Source organism: Paramormyrops kingsleyae, chromosome 3, assembly GCF_048594095.1.
Source record: "Paramormyrops kingsleyae isolate MSU_618 chromosome 3, PKINGS_0.4, whole genome shotgun sequence".
Taxonomy (NCBI): domain Eukaryota; kingdom Metazoa; phylum Chordata; class Actinopteri; order Osteoglossiformes; family Mormyridae; genus Paramormyrops; species Paramormyrops kingsleyae.
The window spans coordinates 16,648,845-16,668,344 of record NC_132799.1 but is presented as its reverse complement, the minus strand read 5'-3'; the positions used below and the strand labels follow the sequence as shown (position 1 = coordinate 16,668,344).

The 19,500-nt window shown below is 47.6% G+C and overlaps 1 protein-coding gene across 6 annotated transcripts in view; it reads right to left on the bottom strand.

Moving 5' to 3' along the window:
- The window catches only part of LOC111848800 (KH domain-containing RNA-binding protein QKI), a 58,440-nt gene extending 42,045 nt beyond the window's left edge, over window positions 1-16,395 (bottom strand). For 2 of the 6 annotated variants that reach the window (XM_072709741.1, XM_072709742.1), the window contains exon 1: window positions 15,567-16,393. In XM_072709741.1, the coding sequence (XP_072565842.1) occupies window positions 15,567-15,708 (142 nt within the window). In that variant the 5' untranslated portion in view covers window positions 15,709-16,393. Of the gene's footprint in view, window positions 1-11,136; window positions 11,361-15,566 lie in introns of those variants that run through there. The other 4 variants (XM_072709745.1, XM_072709740.1, XM_072709743.1 and 1 more) reach the window with 4 other exon arrangements.
- Window positions 16,396-19,500: the final 3,105 nt, after the last annotated feature.

Sequence of the window (19,500 nt, the reverse complement as noted above, 5' to 3'; positions counted from 1 at the left end):
TTCAAAGACATTTTTTTGTAGCACCTACTGTCCAGCGGTCAGGCTGGGCCCAAATTCTGAGGATGATTAAACTGTCATGGGGTGATTTATGGACAACGTTTTTACAGCGTTTTAACAGCATTTTTAGTGATTTGTCAGCTTTCTAGACCTCAGAATTCAATCATTTTGCAGGGCGCAGAGGCCTGAAGGGCTACTGTGGTCACACAGCCAAGCAGATCTAAAGCGCCTTCACCCACACACACACACGCGTGCACACACACACACACACACACCTATGCACATTGACAGCCAAAGAAACCTGCACACACACACACAACCCCACAACCCTATGGCACCACACACAAACAAGGATTTGCTTCCTCGTGCACAAACACGGCATGACAGCGCAGGCTGTAATTCCTACAGTACCAATGGAGACAACACGAGATTTGCATGCACTCACAATGCACGGGAAGAGAGGCAGGACGAAATGCGACATTCAGGCACTCGCACACCGAGTGCAGGTTCCCTCCTGGGAATTTTTTTTAACACTGTTTTCAGACACCGTCTCATCTGTCAGGACGACAGCGCCACACAGTCTGGGGCACGCAGAAAAAAAACGATAAAAACAACAGGTGATAGAGACGTGCACAGGGAAAGGCCGAGGGGTTCAGCCGGGAACGGCTCAAAAGCATCAGCCCCGAGGTGCCCCATGGTGGCGTGCCCTCCCGACAGAGGGCAATCGCAGCAGGCGCTTGGGGGAGCTTAATCACATGACCCCCAAAACCCTGGGGGAGAGGGGGTGCTTAAAAACAGCCTCTTTATTACGATCCCCGTGAGTCCGACACCTTTCATTACACGACGGGGTAACAATGGGCTGTGTGTCCTCTGTGACGGGGGCTGTATTTGAGGGCACTGTGCACTCACCGGAAGGTTCCTTTACTCTGGAGCTCACCAAAAACCTGTGGGCCACCAGGCCCACATGAGGCCTGCATCCGCCGTTGCCGCATCCCTCCATAGTTACTGCCAGATACCATGACCTAAGCGGGCAAAGGTCAGCTGTGGAAGTCTCATTTCCGTCGAGTGTTTTAAAAGCCACAGCTGAACACGCAATTAACAGAAAGGCAGGTCTCAGCAGCCCCCTTTCGCTGGGGAGGGGGGACACCTGTCTGGCCCCGCTGCTGGGGGACTTGGGGCCAGGTTTCCACAGTCCCCGTCCTTGAGAGCGATTCTCGGCGCCGCTGCTGCCTGAGTCGAAAGGCAGGCGCCCTTCACAGCACAAAGGCTCGCCGGGGAGGTACCTCTCATGGCGATCCGCTCCATTTCTGCTGATTCTTATGCTGAATGAGCCTTTTTGAGCAGCCTAATGGCATTAGCTGTCATTTCATCAAGGCAGCCTGTGTGTGTGTGTGTGTGTGTGCAGGTGCGGTAGCATCAAACGGCGTTATGCTGCCACGCTGAATTTTTCAATCATAAGAGGGAGAAAACCACCTGACCCACTGCAGCCAATCGATCTCTCAAATGAATGGTTGTCATTCAAAAGAAACCAGCCACACGCACTGTGCCCCCTTTCATCTCTCACACATTCTGCTGCGTGTTGCTGCAGAAAGCTTCCTTTCACTCAGGGAAATATGCAGATGATTTCAGTATATTTCGCATGCATTTGCATATATTTTAAGAATGAGACCTATCTCTTTCCATAGTAATAGCAATAATAATAGTAATAATAAAGACAGCAATGCCTCACAAAGTAAATGAGTCCCGCCGCAATGACATTCAAAACTCTCGTGCTGTCCCCGCATAACGCCAGTGTCATATCAGGGACGCCACGCTTGTGAGTCGAAATGATGTAATATCAATGAAGAAGAGAGACGTGTGCGAGAGCAGCCCGAGGGAGGGGGGAAGAGGAAGAGGGGGAGCCATCTCGCTAACACCCTCCTGTGTTTGTAATTACAGAGCGCCACAAGAGGCTGCCGCTCCGAAAGCGAGGGTTCGGTCGGGGGGGGGGAGGTAGAGGCGAGGTCTCAAACAGAGACGCCATCTGGGCCCCTTCTTCCCCCAGAATTACAATTCCATCCCGCCCGTCTCCCTACTCTCTCCCCAGCATATGCTCCCTACGGAAATGTGGAAGGCCGACATGCGCCGTCTTCAGGCGTTCCCCACTTCCTGTCTCGTCCCGTTTTTGTTATTTGGCCCCATGTCTCAAGCGACACGGTGGGTGCACCCAAACGACAGCCGTAACCAGGGACCAGAGGCTGGGGGGGCCGCAAGAAATGTCGGGAATCGCTGATTGGAGGCACTGAACCAGCAGTACAGCTTAGAGACCTTGGGACTGACTATAAATGGACAACAAGAGAGATGGGGCTTCAACAGTACAATGAAAATGCATGAAAATGGTCTAAGCTGAATGGCTGAAGGACAGAGAGAGGTACGAGAGCAGGAGAGTTACCTGATCATTTAAAAGCACCAGGATCAGATTGTTTTTGGAAAAGAGAAATCTGCCTCAAATGAGAACAGCTCTGACCTTTGACAGAGGAAGGAAAAACAGAGGCGGAGCACGTGTGTTTGACTCTATCGTCAAGCCGACCCAGCTGGGCACCATCGGCTCTGCTGCCGTAAGAGGAAACCCGCAGTGTGCGGGGGATGCTAAAGGCCTCTACCTGATTCTCCCCCAACCCCCGAGTGGCAAAAAGGAATCATGGGAGTGAGACGCTAGTGGAGCCAATCCCATTATCTCCATAAAACATCTGAGGGCAAGTAGCACATAAAGAGAAAAGGGTGGCTGCATACTGAACCGCAGTCTATACCGCAGATAAGTAAAAATCAGAAGGGGTGAGCGGTACGACAGTATCCAAAGCTAAACATTCACCACACAGATCTTAAACAGTAACAGGCAGGCCCCGATCCACGGCGATGCGTCCCGACACTATGACATGTAGAGACCAGCAGATGCTTCCCTGCCTACTTGCCAGCCGTACACACATGCCCACGCAGGCAGCCCCACGCAGCCAGGCCTGCGCAGCCGGCCCATCGGCATGCAGGAATGCCGTCGGACACCGACTATCAGCGGAAACAGCCTGAAACGACAGGTTGCTGTAGGCGGTTTGGAAGGGGCACTAATTATGGAAAACAGTGCCGGGAACGCGCTGTGTGAGGGATGCACATCAGAACTATTACATGCACACATTCACACGTCGAATCACAAACAAGGGGGGAGGGGGGGCATTATTCCGTTTTTAGATGGCATTCTTCCGGGCACGAATGAGGGACCCTTCACACGAAGAGACGTGTACCGGTATGCCGACACCTCAGTGCTAATTTTTACACAAGAAGGGAACACAAATGTGGCACCTCTGTGGTGCAGTTAATTAAGCAATCCCAGAAACGTAGCTTGATTGTGTAATTGCATCAGAAGGTCGGCTGTTTGGTTAAAATGTTCTTTGGTGCATTTCCTTTTTTTCTGAAGATCGTCAAAGATTAATGGAATTAGGTAAAGTGAGGCTGCCAGTTCCTGGGATGTGATGTAACAGCATGTGTTTAAGAATGCCCTGAGATCAGTGGTTTCAGGCTGGGCGTTTGAAAGCTCTGCCGCACCGTGTAAAATGCACACCCATTCACCAGGCACCAGCGAGCTTCCAACCCTCTTTGAAAAGAGCAAGACAGCAACTTCAGAAGTGGCTTGTCTGCTGCCTGGTTAATTGACTGCCCGCAGGACCCTGGAAACGTGAAGCTAGTAGAGTGGCTGGCCTTTGGGTCAGTTTGAGTCACTACTAGGTCCCCTGGGACCTAGTCATGCAGTGTGTGAACATGCATGCATTTATACACATACGTGCGGGTGTTTTTATGCAGTATACGTGGGCATGTTTATACAGAATGTGTCCATTTACATTACGTGTGTGTGTGTGTTTGTACGCAACGTGTGTGTCTGTGCATGCTGTGCAGCTCTGCCTACGGAACTGCCGAACAAGGAAATGATGATTCTCCACGGCTATCAGTTCAGCGAGGTGTTCTGTTGGATGCCGGGGGCTAGGGGTGGGTGGGGCCAAGGCCTCAGGCAACATATGGGCCTACCCGCCTCCGAGCTGCAAACGCTGGTCACCCCGCGGTCCTACCTGCTGCTACCGCGGAGCTACCACAGAGCCCACCTGCATGGTGCCTTCCCAGGTCTCAAGGGCCACCATCAAACACACAGATCACAGCCCCTCCCAAAGGCTGGTGGCATCAGTGAGAATATCAAAGGCAGGTGAAAGCATTTAAAAACCTGCTTTTTGAAATTAACAAGAGCATTGAAGCTGACTTCACAATCCCCAAAAAGGGTCTGCGACAGAGCTTATAGATGGCTGACTGATCCCGTTGACAAATTTAATGAACATGTGTGTTTGTTTATGCAGATTTTTCTGCAGCGAGTACAGCGGACTGGCTCCAACTGGCAGCTCCGCGACACTAATGAAGCTAACAGGACTCCTCCGCAGGCGGCTATGACCATGTGAAACCTGACACGTCACAGTTAAGGAGTTAATAAGGGTTTAATGTCCTGTAACGAGCCAAATCAAAGGTCACATGTTAATTTAAATGGGAAGTCAACACCCCTCCCGCAAATAAACGGAGGGCAAAAGTTACTGTAAATCCCTTCATATCAATCCCAATGCTGGAATTAACAGACAACCTGCTTCACTTGGAAGTGCTACTCATTGTTTAATACACAAAAAAGGGATGTATTGAAAGGTCAGAGATCTACACTGTGAATTTTGCCCTGTATCTGAAAAAGACTGACTGTTACATTGTTGTGGTTATTCTGTGTTATTAGTTACCATTTTGACAGGTCAACCCTGACTAAGACATTTTCTGCAGAAGAGTCATATGACATAAAATCTATGAACTCTAAATCAAAGTTACTGTCACGCCGGGCTCGTCTGATCCTCGTGTGTGCCACACCCCCTCATTACGCACGTGTACTACCCTGATTGTTCCCAGCTGTTTGATGTTAGTTTTGGCCTGTTTAGTGTACATCAGTCCACGTCTACCTCTGTTTCCCAGATCTGTGATTAACGTTTGTCCCGTGTGCTCCCCTGTATACGGAATAAATCCCCGTTTGCCTTCCTTCCCGACTGGATTGCTTGTTTGTCCGCTCGCCTGTTCGCACAGAACGCAACAGAATGACTGATCTCTGCAACGACTCACCGCAGCAGGCCAATGACCAGAGGATCGTCCTGCTGCAAGAGGTAATTTACTGGTTAAACCAGCCGGAGGTCCGAGAGGAGCCCGGCATACTGGACTTAGCCAGCCGGAGTGGGACCCTCTTGCAGGAGATGACCCCGCTCACGGAAGCGCACATCCTCACAGACGTGCGCAAAAACCTCCGGCTGCTGACGGAAAAGGTAACAGAGAGACGGCTCCAGTCGCTCGCTCTATCTGGGGCGACTCCGTCGCAGCCAATCCGCCAGAGCCGGAGAAAGAAGAGGCGCAAGGGAAAAGGACAGGAAGAAGCCCCGACGATCTTCTTGGGGGCTTGCTTTCTCCCCACAGCCTCTCTCCCCGCTAAATATCGGGAGAAACCCCTCCCGATTCAGCAGCCAGCAGGGATTACCACAGCCGCGCTGCTGCCGTCACCAGCAACCTCCCTGGGCGGTCACCTGGGTTTTACAGGAATCAGGGCCGCATTGGACGCTATCCCGCGGATCCCGCGGTCCCTTAAAGGGACGACGCCCAACCGGGAAGCGCCGACCCTGGAGGCACTGGCCGAGGTGCCCGACTCGGTGCCTGCGCCCAGAACTACGCCCGAGGTACCGGCGCCGCCTGCCTCGCCTGTCTCGTCTGCCCTGCCCATCCTGCCCGTCTCGTCAGCACCCCCTGCTGGCCACGAGTCGGCGGTTGCTGCTGTGGCGCCCCCTGCTGGCCACGAGTCGGCGTTCGCTGCTGCGGCGCCTCCTGCTGGCCGAGAGTTGGCGGTCGCTGCTGCACCGACCAAGCTCTCTGCTGCACCACCCGAGGCCCCTGCTGCACCGCCCGCCGCTACACTCGAGGTACTGGCGCCGCCTCCACCCGCCGTGACGCCTGAGGTACCGGCGCCGCCTCCGCCCACAGCTACACCCGGGGCTCCTGTGCTGGCCTCGCCCCCGCCCGCACCTGAGACTCCGCCCATCCAGCCAGTCTCGCCTGTCCCGGCAGTAGGCGTGCCGCCTACAGATACGTCCATTGTCCCTGTGGCTCCATCCTCACCCGAAGTCCCCGAGAGGGTCCCGGAGTGTGGGACCGTCTCTCCTCCTCCCGTGCGGGAGGAAGAGGAGCTTGAATGGGACCCCTCGGGGATCTACTTGATGGCCCCTAAGGACATTGATGATGGACTGACTCCTCCACCATCGCTTCCACGTGGTGGAGCCCGACCTGGTCCGCGTATGTCAGTTTCCCAGAAAGGGAGAGGTCACAGAAGCAGGGACCGGGCCCCTCCCGCCCTGCCCCCTGGCTCGCCTGTGCATCCCCTGGCTGTGGCTCGGTGGCTGCCTGCGGGTCCAGCGGCTCCGGCTCGGCTGTCGCCTCTGGGTCCCCCTCCGGTGCCTCGCCGCCCGCCTGCGGTCCCTCCGGCGACGCCTCATCGGCTGGCCACGTGTCCCCCTGCTTCGGCTTGGCGTCGGACGGCACCTTCCCCAGCTCCGGCTGCGCCGTCGCCTGCCGCGGCTTCCCCCTCCTGCTTGCCTGCGCCAGTGTCCCCTCCTGCTCCCTCCTCGCCTCCTCTGTCGGTTCCTCCGTCTGTCTCCCGTGTGGTCCCCTCCAGATCCGGCCTCCCATCCGCCTGTGGCCCCTGCGGCTGCCTTCCCTCGCCTGCTTGGGTTCCCTCGGTCTCCCTTTGTTCCTCCATCCTTTCCCTTACTGCCTCCTGGTCTGTTCCCTCCTGGTCCCTTTGTTCCTCCTGTTTCCGTCTCTCATCCCTCTGTGCTTCCTCTGTTCCCTCCTCGTCCTTCTGTTCCTCTGTTCTCTGTTCCCCCTGTGTCTCCTTTTCTGGTTTGTCTGTCTGAGTTTCCTGTCCTTTGTCAGATTCTGTCTTGGTTTCTGCCCCTGTGCTTGTTCTGTGTTTCTGTTCTGTTCCCGGTCCCTCATTGATGTTTGTTCTTGTTTTTCAGGTCCCGTGTCCCCGGTCTCGTCTTGTCCGTCGCCTCCCCTGAGGCGTGCCCGGAGTGCACGCCTTTGGGGGGGGGTTCTGTCACGCCCGGCTCGTCCGATCCTCGTGTGTGCCACGCCCCCTCATTACCCACGTATTACTACCCTGATTGTTCCCAGCTGTTTGATGTTAGTTTTGGCCTGTTTAGTGTATATCAGTCCACGTCTACCTCTGTTTCCCAGATCTGTCATTAACGTTTGTCCCGTGTGCTCCCCTGTATATGGAATAAATCCCCGTTTGTCTTCCTTCCCGACTGGATTGCTTGTTTGTCCGCTCGCCTGTTCGCACAGAACGCAACAGTTATGAAGTCACAGATCTGATAAATCCTTTAAGAGAATGACATGATAACCGCTCGCCTTTGCTTCTGCTTCTGACTATAGGAATATATGCATGCTTTAGAAATCTTTAGAACATTTTTGAGAAGGAGGCCATTAGTACTTTTAGGATACGTAAACTGCCTGCTGATATACAGGGGCGCAGGTTGTCTACAAGCCAGCCATTAAAACCTAGAAAATGAGGCACTTGGGTCTGAAGGTAAGACACAGCAGTCTGCAGGGCAAAAAGATTTATATCACACCTGGTAAGGATTAAGAAATAATGGGCAATCTCTGTGATCACACTCAAATACGTGCATATTTAGCAAGCTGTACATCCACATGGGGCGGCTTAGCTGCACGTCTTAAACACTGATGCGTGATATAAAAACACAAGATAAATTGTTTACACAAATGTCACAAAAAATTAACATAGCTGTATACCACCGCAGATCCCAGGCTGCTCTTTAACGTCCTCCAGATACCCGGTTTCGAGCTATAATGTTATTTATTGAATCTCTGAGCTTAGTGTTGACCTCTTTGACACCATGACCCTAATGAGAATCAACTGGGAATCCATCGGCTTTCATTCAGGTCCCTGTGAGTGGCTTTGACAAAGCCCGGTCGTCTGTGAGCACAGCCATGACCTCTCTGTAAGGGGCGCTACCCTGGCGTGACCTTGCGGTGACCCCGGTGAGAGACTCACATCACTAAGACACTGTGAAGTCAGTGTGACTGCGGTTTCACTTGAAGCACAATGGCTCTGATATATGTATTCATTAAGTATGTCCCTGTTCAGGTGTTTCTATTACTGTGGTGAAAAATATTGCAAAAATATCTACATAAACAGAAAATAGATACTTTGGTGGAGCACGTTTAAAACAGAGGCTCTTAGTATAGTGATGTAGCAGTTTTACCATTTCAACCCAAGAGAGGTAAATGAATAAGAAACTTCACAAGGCATGGAAATCAAGTAACGGTATAAGAAAAGGGGAAAAAAATGCCAATGTGGCATTTCCCAAACCTGCAGCAACAGCAGGCTCCTCTGCTCCCTCCCGTCTATGCAAAAAAAAGCCCCAAACATGTTATTTTTTTATCTCGAATTTAAATTAAATCGTGTATCTACAGTTCAATCCTGCCTATATTTGGTGCTGCACTCAGGCCTCAGACAGACTTTCAGTGCTCTGATTTGGATCCCCCTCCCTCACCCAAGACGACTACCAGCTATGACATGGAGATGGGGGGGGGATCCAGAGAGAGAATTACAATGCAACACAGGGACAGAATCCAAGTTAATTCTGGATAAATTAACTTTGGCTACCGACGCCCCCCCCCACCCTACTTTGGTTCAGAATTAATTAATTACTTCAATTATGTGATGAATGGGGCTACTTAGGCTAATTATGGTTGAAACGGATGGATTTTCTAAGTCCCTTAAGGTCTTGAGAATGATTTAGAAAAGTACACTGTACTTGGACTCAGACAAATCTGTCAAGCCCTTAAGTCTGCACGGCCAGAATCTTCCTTTGTTCAGTTCTGTGGCTGGTCATGCGTAGCCCCGCCCTCTTTCTGCCTGACCAATAGGACATGGAAAACATGGACAAGGACACGGCCTGGGCCAAGGCCTAACGTCTTGGTGAACAAAGGGAGAAGATCACAACATCATTGTGCCAGAGCACCCAAGATGGGGAAGGCAAGAGCGGTCACGCACCACTAAGCGGCTAGAGCTCCATAGACTGCCATCAACAGCAAGCATTCAGTGCCGCACGGGGTGAAGATAAACACGCAAGCAGGCATCTCTGAGGGCAACCTCAGCCTTACACTGCCATCTGTGTGGCCTTTCGGGTAACATTGAGGGACACCTCCCTATTTGATGAAGTCACCAAAGGAAAAGAAAAAACACCAACTGCTTCAAACGAGCATCATGTGGCCATAAAAACTTAAGTGATTTCCTCAGAATATAAAGGATAAGGCAAAACAAAGACCTTTTATGACACTGCAGACACCACTATCTTGCCACCAGCATCAAACATCAAAGCCTGCAAGTTCAGACACCTTGCCGCTGTCACTCACCTTGGTCAACCATTCTAGCCTGATCCATCACTCTACCCCTCATCCCACCTGTGACCACATCCCCTTACTGTCTCTGCAGTTCTCATCATCCCTCCAGCGCCCCCCTTAGGTGGTTTGCCTTATCGCCTTCACTGCAGCTGCAGCAAAAAGAAGGCGTGTGCCCTAACAGGGCTGGGGAATGCATTCATACACGCCCAAAGTGGCCTATGGCTCACGGCCGGTACGGTGGCGGCAGGCCGTGAGTTCAGCAGCACACCATGACATCACCTCAGCACTGGGAAGAGCCATCGAGATGACCTCATCCAGCCGACGCCCACCCAATCCTCCCTTCACCCCAGAAACATAAGGCTGCGCAAGAATGCGAGTCAGCACGTGCGCGCGCGCACACACACACACACACACACACACACACAGACACAGACGCTTGTACATGTAATGATTCACGCTCTGTTTGTGAGTCGGTTACAGATGGCTACTCCTTCCCCAAGGGGTCTGGGATTATTCCCCCAAATGGAAATCTGTCAGCTGCTTTTTCATTTATTTAAAATGTGTGTTCAGCCCCACAGAAAACACCTCGCCCCGTCCCCTAAAAAAAACAGCACCAAAGGATATGCTGGTCTCCGTATGCTGTGACCTCCGGTCACCGTGAGGGCGTGCCATTCCATCGGCATTAGGTGTGGCATTCGTTACTGCAGTGCGGTCAACATGGCAGCCCCCCCCCGACACACACACACACACAAAAGCTCACAAACACACTGATGGTCTTACATGCATTAACACACACACTCTCATACATTCTCTCCCTCTGTCCCTCTCACACACACACGCGCGCGCATTCTCACACACAATCACACACCCAGCGATCGCACTCCGACGCCCGGCTGGATCCTGATGGCCGCCGATAGCAGCCCGCCTTTCTGCTGGCGCCTATTTATTTTCGCTTCCCGGCGGTGTGGCAGTAGATTTAGGTCTGCGGATGGAGGCTGTAGGGACCAGTAATACCCTCAAAGTCCGCGATATTATCTTTTCAGCCATTTCCATCGGCACCATAAAGGGCTAAGGTGTGTTCTCACATGCCCTGCTATTACGGTATATCCACACAGAAAAAAAATTATAAGTTATAATTCGAACGGTCGGAAAGCCATTACGACCAACCGTCGAGCCGGACCAAGGTATGTTTAAATTCACCAGCGAGATAGCTTTTAGTCAGCAAACTTTACATTTCAACCAAATGGACTGTTTTCACACAGTTTTGACTGGAATTTTTTTTACACATATTCTTATATATACCGTCTTCGAGATCGTTTTTAACTATTATCAAGCGGAACGACCGGTTTTTCGTGTGACTTCACAGCCGACGTAAACCCCAAAATATCATGACAATAATTGTATCATAAATGTTTTGTTTTCAGAAAATCCCAGTGTCAACTAAAAAAGAGAACAGGGACAATAAAGGCTTTTTGGGTGTCAGAACTTAAGTGACAGTCGGTAATGACCCGCCTAACGCAGATCAACTTATTTATCTACCAGTGTGTAAATAATGTCTTTATTTTATATTATATACAGGGTCCCCTCCCCACCGTGACCCTTACTAAGCACTTTTTCAATACTCACCTGACGCTGAGCCTTTATAATACTGCGGTCACGTGTCCCCTCCCCACCAAAAAAAGGACATAAAATACAGTCCCTGCGTGTAAAACAACACGCAAATTGGACGCCTCTCCTTCGATGAAGCTGTTGGCAATATTTCATTACGGCGTCCGGCCGAATAACGCTGAGCTCGGCAGAGCCGCGCCGCTCGTCCGTTACCGGGCTGCGTGACCCTCGGGACTTGTGCCGATCCCTCCCGGTGTCGGCCAAGGTACAGCTCCACCTTACAGGGTGCACCTGATCTTCACCGGTATATCAGAGGGTCTTACACTAGTTAGAACATAAATATGTTATTTTAATTAATATAATATAACCACTGAGAGAACTTTATTATTAAACTGAGATAAAACATAAATAATAGCAAGCTAGAGGTAAAGCAGAGGGCCTATAGCAGACGAATGATTCTTAGATGTTTATAAGAAATAAAATATAAAATCCATACTACAAACTTTATGCTATTGCTTTGTGGCTAAGGACACTGAGACATTTTTCACTTCTATTTTTAAGTAAATGTCTAGGGCTGCTTGGCGTTTTCAAGCAGACTGACCATTCTCCAGGAGACAGTAACTGCAGTGATTACATTGAAATATTAATAATGACAATAATGAGTATGATGATGATAAATATCATCACTGCTTTGAATTACAGCTTAGGCGAGTAATCATATGAGCAATGGTATGAATTAAATCATTGTCTTAAATCTATCTTAGTTTCTTTTTCCATATTATCAGTATGATTTAAGTGCTAGGATCTGTATTCTGTAAGGCCTTTTTTTGGGTTTTCTAAAGCTAAGGAATACAGGAGAATACCAAAACACGTCTGTAAATGTAGTGCTGTCCTCGACATACAGAGAGCAAAGACTGAAATGCCAGTGTGTAGTTTAAAATGGGCCTGGGTGGCTGAGATTGAGAAGCCTGGGACTACAGAGAAAGAAAAATGGGACGCCTTATGAGGAAAAAGGCGAGTGAATCTTCAGCTGCACTAGCCCCTTTTTCCATTCATCCTAAAATGGCCTTCTCCTCATTGAATGGCCAATGGGATCCACCCATGTTCCACATCCAAATGTGATGTTCACTTCATAGCACCACATTTCACTATACATTTCCTTGAATCGGATGCATATCACAAATGCCTTATTCTGACACCACAAGGCAGGCTTGTACTTTAAATCATTTTGGAGAATGAACTCTGAATGCCATGTTTTATGCAAAATGAAAAAAGAAATGGTGTGTTTTAACTTCATATCTGGGTGCAAGCTCAGTTTCACTTACATACCCACAAAAACCATTACAGGACACACAACCAATCAGAAACACAAACCACATGGGTTGGTGGGGGGGCATTCATTGTGCAGGGCTCAGCTGAAAAAGCATTATTCTGTGTTGTTCCACATGTGAGCTCAAAGCCAGGAGTCAGGCAGACTGGGTGCTGGAAGTGAAACCATTGTGTCTGAACTGCTCTGTAATCTGGACATAACGGAAGCCGGGTGAACGCGCACTAGCCAGAGCTCGTGTAGTCAATCTGCTTCATGCTAAACCCTAAAGGAAATGCCAAAAAAACACACCCATATGCATCTCCGTCAGACAATAACCAGTGACACGCGGCATGCGTTTTTACAGATTCCCCTTAAACCACCCTCATGAAAAGTCACCCTTATAGAGCTGCGTACACACACGCATGCGTGTGTTTTCCTGTTCTCTCTGACTTCACTGACTCTGGGATTGTTTAGGAGTGATCACATTTGAAAACACTCCCTGTAACGGCTGATACGCCTTCCATGACACTGTCTCATTTTCACCTGAATAATTCTTACAAATTCTGGTGTGACTAGTGCACAGCACAGAAACCCAGAGAAGCAGACAAAGGAGAAGTGAAACATGCGAGTTCTGTCGAGTTATTTTCATAAGGGTGCCAGGAGAGCACCGCAGAGCCCTTCATACATCTCTTTTGTTGTAGATTAATTTATTCAGCAGCTAACAACCACCCAAAAAGTAATTTCTGGAAAAGGCCAAAAGAACTGTGTCTGATTTCCTTTGCTCTTGTGTTGATCATGTGCTCAGTGTTGGGACATGCTGACATGGGCTTTTAGTAAACCAACTCAGACTGCACATTTACCACCCATGTGTGTCTGTGTGTGTGTGTGTGTGTGTGTGTGTGTGTGTGTGTGTGTGTGTGCAAATATCACGTATCCTTTGGGAAGGATCCCTGCAACCCCTGAGCATGTGTCACATGCAAGCTGGCCGAGGTCATCAGAGGGCGTCTTGCACACTGCACAAATGGTATATTAAGCCCGGTGTCTGAGACGGCAGACGGAAACTCACGAGCAAGGCCACCCATGATTAGACACTGCCCTGGTGTGGAGCTTCCTCCATTCATTGACATGGTCCCTGGCCTAACGCCTGAGAGCACTACAGCACTGATTCATATAACAGACAAAACGACATCGCGACGAAGCAGGGCATGGAGCGGCCGCTTTACCGCTGAACTGCATTCACAAAAAGGAGATTAATTAAATGTCCTGTGGGCCCCTGCAGTGCACTCAGCGCCTCTCCACCGCAAGAACAAGAGCTGCAGCTCCTTTTGTCATAACTTTTTATAGCAGACTTTATAGCTGTCTAAATATTTAACATTCAGCACAAAGCCCCAGTGTATATTTTAACAAGTCAGTGCGACCCATGGCGATAATAATGAAGGGTAATTCAAGTCTTAATCAGTCAAACGTAAATGTAAAAAATATACAATATTCCGCATACATATAGGCCTACTTGTTTACTCGAATCAAGCAACAGCGCCCTTCCCCTTTAAGCAGCCCCAGGGCATACGCAAATGATTCATTCACACCGTAATAGCAGTAACACATAAGCGTCCGGGGGAGTGGTGACGGGGGGGATTCATTCCCGTGGATCCCTCACACCGCGGGGTTTTACTGTGACAACCACAAGATAAAATCCTGCGCAGTTACTCCCGACTTGTTCCCCATTCGAATAGCCCGCTGTTACTTTCCACTTCTTTCCACTTACTAGGGCCATTGCTTGCTCAAATAATTCCCTAATACGCCATTTTTCCCCCCGAGGCAAAGACAGAATGAGAATAACTTAAATGCTATTCTTGGAGCAAAGGGTGAAAAGATTTGGAGGGGAGGGGCATCTTTCCAAGTCGTTTGCTAAATTGGCAGCATTTGACAGCGAGAAAATGGAGCTTTAACTGCTCTCAACAGACCACGAGTTTTACGCAGCTTATTGGGAGATTGGCTTAATAAAGTAATAATAGAATGAGATGCCGTGTGCAATTCTCGGTTCCCTTTAAGCAGAAGCGTTTGGAATGAACTGTTGGGAGCCCCCTGGTGCTCAGTCCAGCTTCGCCCCATCGATCTTTCCAAATTTCTGCATCAAGAGATCTCTTATCCACAAGTTTTATCCGGTAGACCCACCCTTAGCAGCGTGCGGAAGGCCAGTTCCAGAAAGGCCCCCCAGGGACTGCGGTGGACATATTTTGCGTAACATAATTAGGATATTTTCTGTACATGCGAGCATTCAGTTCGTTTATAAGCTAAATTTCGAACTTGTCGTCGTGTGCATTAAATGGTATTTAATCAGCTAATTAAGCCAAACAGAGAAAAATACATAACACTAACAATCAAACCCGCATTAACATTTTAAAATTACTGCTTTAACATTTTATTTAGCCCCTTTTTGTAATTAAGATTTTCTTCACAAAAGTTTGACATTATCTTTACACGTTATTTTAATATTCTGTTTCATATTGATCATTATAAATCCGGCTCAGTCGTTGTCTAGTCGATATTTCCAAGACATAAGCTATAGCTACATTTTATCTGTCGGAAATGCTATTAATTGTATTTGATAGATATGCATCAGATTTGTTTGCTAACTTGCAGATAAATATTTTAATTAATGCGTGATTATGTTTATACAACATTCCTTTTAGCCATAGTCTAAGAAATCTTTTCAAAATATATATGTAGGCACTGCGTGAACTATTTCGGGAGATGTGTTATTTGTCCTTTCAGTACGTGGTTTATCGAATGAAACCACGGTCATTTTCGTTGTGTGGTCTTGCGTTAGTGCCCTGCATTGCTTTAGCCGTCAACACGAGAATTTAGCACGGCATGAAACTTGCTATTTATTTATTTTTGTCAATTAAACGAAGGTGTATACAGCCGCTTCCACTGTTTTCAAGAAGTCACGCGTCCGTAGCGATCACCGCTCTAAACATAGGTTAAACAGAAGCTGTCACATATACATACGTCTGCACGAAATGGAAAGAGTAGAAACGTTTTAAAATCATAGGTGAATCCGCTAGTGATGCCCCTCTGTCCCGATCGTATCTCCTATGCTCACCCCTTATTTTCCCGCACACGGATCGTAATTTACCTTCGTCGAGCAGTCGCTCGAGGTGGTTGAAAATCCCGCAGAAGTTGGGCAGACTGCTCATCAGTTTCTTGTCGTTCATGAGCTGCATGAGATAGTCTGGGGTCGGCTTCGGCTTCTCCTTCGTTTCCATTTCCCCAACCATATTCCAAAAAATACGCAACCCCAAATAAAATCAATAAGGAAAAAATAAATACTTTGTAGTATAAATTAATAAATAGAATATAAAAATAGAGTAAAAACGCGAGCGACGGGTCTCTCCCACTCGCTGTCCTGTCTGCCCCAGCCAACGCAGAGCCGTTCTGCCTCCCAGTAGAGCTATCAGTTCTTAGGCACAGTGCTGCGATTCTGTTCCTCCGTTTGTCAGCGGATATTAAAAAACAATAAAGAAAAAGAAAACGAAAAAGGGGGAAGAGGTAGTGTCTTCTTAATAAATGTGCCCTTTTATAATCCCACAAGTTTGTCAGAAGGAAAAATAAACTCCCGAGTGCCCAAGGTTTTTAATGTTTTATTCTTCAATAAAATTTGTCTTCTCCTTCTTCTCACCGTGTGTCTTAAGGCCTTTGAATGTCCCTTTTCCCCTAGAGTTCCCCAGGGCTTACGGTGTGTGTTGTCTGCCTGCGTACTGGAAATGTCTATCTCCCCGATCTCTCGCTCTCGATAACGGAGCTTTTCAATGAAAGCTGGCTTCTCGGTCTCTAACAACTGTCTCGCTTTGCTTCGCCTGGGCTCGAAGCACATGATCATCTGTACAGCTCTGCAGCCGAGTGTGGGAGGAGGGACGCGCACGCACGCATACACACTCACACATAGACACACACATTCACATATTCAAAAAAAAAACGTCTTTACACATGTCGTCTCACGGAGCTGAAAGTCCGCTGATACGCGGTAGAGGGAGTTACCTGTGGTCGGGGCGTCTATCAGAATTTTGTATGCTTTCGTTTTTTTTTTTCTTAAAAAAAACAGCGAAACTATTTCGTTAAAGAGATCCGCAATAATAAAAGTTCTGACAGAAGTCTACGCGTCGTTCATGCATTGTTTATAATAGGATTCGTCTCTATTCGTTCTTGCTTTGAAAATGAGACGTCACTTTAAGTAAAATATTTGATAACGCATGAAGTTACGGAGGGTTGCTTCATCTGGTATGGCAAGTGGAAATCGGTCTTCTGGCAGACCGAGTTCAGAGACAACCGCAGCGAATGAATCTGGATAATACTTTTTTGTTGGCTTTATGACTTGTTGCTTATTCATCCACAGCTTTAGTGAATAGTGAACAGCAGCCAGGAGTATTGAATGTTCTTAATGGTTTTAAGAAAACTTTAAGCTAATGAAGCATTCTAATTCAGTACAATCAGATCAGTCATAATAATTGCAAATTAAAGCACAGGTTCTTGGCCCAAATCAGTAAACATCTTAAGAAGATCTGCAAGTGGTGAGAACGGGATGAGGCAAATGAATGATTCCATCACCCAAGAGCTGACCGGTACCTAATTCAATGGCTCAGGACAAATATAAGGAGGAAGGGGAAACAGCGAGTGAGGATACAGGCTGCTCTGTGCTTGTGGGCCCAGAGGAGCATAGGCGGGGCTCTGGGAAGTGTGCCGGCCTTTCAGCCTAGCTCCAGTTTTTGAAATGAATGTGGACCGTCAGTAGAGACAGATGGCCAGAGGGGCACCATGACAGTGAGCCATTAGGGTGGCAGAGATTAGGACGGGACGAGCGGAGAGTATTGGCAGCAAAACCATACAGGTGGGAGAGGGATCAGTCCAGGTGGGACAGCTCCGGAGGCTATACCAACAGCCGGCTTGAGCTGGCCAAGCACAATCAATAGCCCTTAGGCTAACATCAGACGCAGGATGTTCTTAGAGATGGGAACTGTATCATGAGCAGTCGGGTTCATGGCAAAATGGGGTGGATGCTTTACAGAAATTGCAGTGATCAGAACCCAAGTCAAATACACTTTTACCCAAGCAGGGCTTGCTAGAGCTCCTCCTCCCTGCTCATATTATGGAGCCCGTGTCACTTGTCACATTAGTGGTCCTTAATGAGGAAAACACATCCTTTTACCCAATTCAGGTGCAAATTTGAGGTCATCACACTCTCAGAAAAAAGGGTACCAATTGTACCTTTGCTTGTCACTGGGGCTGTACCCCCAAGGGTCTGCCAGTTGTTCCCTTAGCTGTAGGTAATTGTATCTTTTAAGTACAGAAATGGACTATGAAGAACATTTTTCTACCATTGCGGGTACATTAATATTGTTTGTACCTTGGGGAATCCATTTCTGTACCTTAAAAGGTACAGAATTGTAAGGTACAGTCCTGGCAAGCAAAGGTACAAACTGGTACCCTATTTCTGAGTGCAGGAGCAGGTTTAGCAGCATGAAGACGCCATGGATTGATAGGAGATTATACTGTTGTTTTTTGATGGGCTTTTATGTGTTTGTGTAAGTGTTTAGGAGGATAATATCAATAGCGTACTATGGGACCTACATATGCCAGGTAGTCCATTAGGCTTCTTCTGTAGTTCAGAGATTTCACAATTCTCTGATATTTATGGTTTTATGTGTGTTTGTTTTGGAGGTCTACTGGGAGGACTCTAAGATTGTTTATTATGAACGTGAAAGCAGGCGAACAATACTGGAATTAGCTGTGAGACATTAAAATTGTCGTACCGTTAAATATAAGCACATTTGTGTGGCACCGTGGGTAAACGACTTCAAGATACTGTAAGTCTGTATTTTCAGCAGTAGGAAAAGTTAAGTACCAGACACGTGATGTGGAAGGCTTGCGTACATAAGGAATGAGATCTCTTAGTATAGACAACTGATTAGCTTTTGTTTTTTACCCTCTCTACTTTGCTTTAAGGGGAAATTTGCAGTTTTCACCTTTACCCTATGGAGTAGATGCATAACAACAAAGTAATTCTATGTATTTCTAATTCTGTTTAAATAAAAGAAAATTAGAATTTTTTTTTCAAGGTTCTAGGAGACTATCCCCCTTAATGAGAAATAACCACTATAATTAATAATCTGTCATAAGAAATGATCAATGTTGTATTGTTTCCTAAGCAATTAATCTTTATTTTAGATCGATTAGAATCCCTTTTATGAAATGCGATCTTTAACTGCGTTATAAGTGGCTCGTGTGAAATTTCCGCATGACATTTTTTTGCAGTAAAACGAATGAATGAATGAATTAATCAATGAATGAATGAAATGTCAGTGTATGATTAGTGCTTTGGGTCAGAGGCGCACTGTTAACGTTGCGATTTTACGAGGTACAATGGCGGGACTTGCGGCAGAGTGAAGCTTTTGCGTGTCCCTTGCGGGCGTACAGTTCAATGCTGTTGACCTAGATGAACTGGTTTATTCAACGGAAAAAATCTCCTTAGTTATGTGGATGTTTTGGTAAAGAGGAAAATGGCTCTATTTCACAGGAGGAGTGATTACATTTGAGTTACATTGATGAGTTATCATCATTGTCAATATACTGTCATTAAAATCTTGTTATCTAGGAAATATATAAATGCATACATGTATCAGCATGGCCGATAAGCAGAGAAAAGGAGTAATCGTCACTTTGAGGAAAAATTGTATAGAAACATGTAGCTTTACAATTCCTCTTGTTAAAATGACATAGTTACTTTACATGAAAAAAATTACTGATAAAGCAAAATTTAGTTACTGGAGCATATTCTTCTGAAGTATACGTTTGGGTTAATTGGTTCAGGCTTTAGCAATCTTGCTACTACTTCCTTAGGAGCCTGTAGACACCAAATGGCTACGGATATCGTGGAAACAGTCGCTCCCTTCTGTTTGATGTCCCCTTTCACTCGTTTCCCATTAAGGTAAAACTAAAAAGGCGATGCTTGAAAACATGCTCGACAAAGCAGGGAAGAATGTGCAAAGCTGGCCACAAAACGGCTGAAATAAACG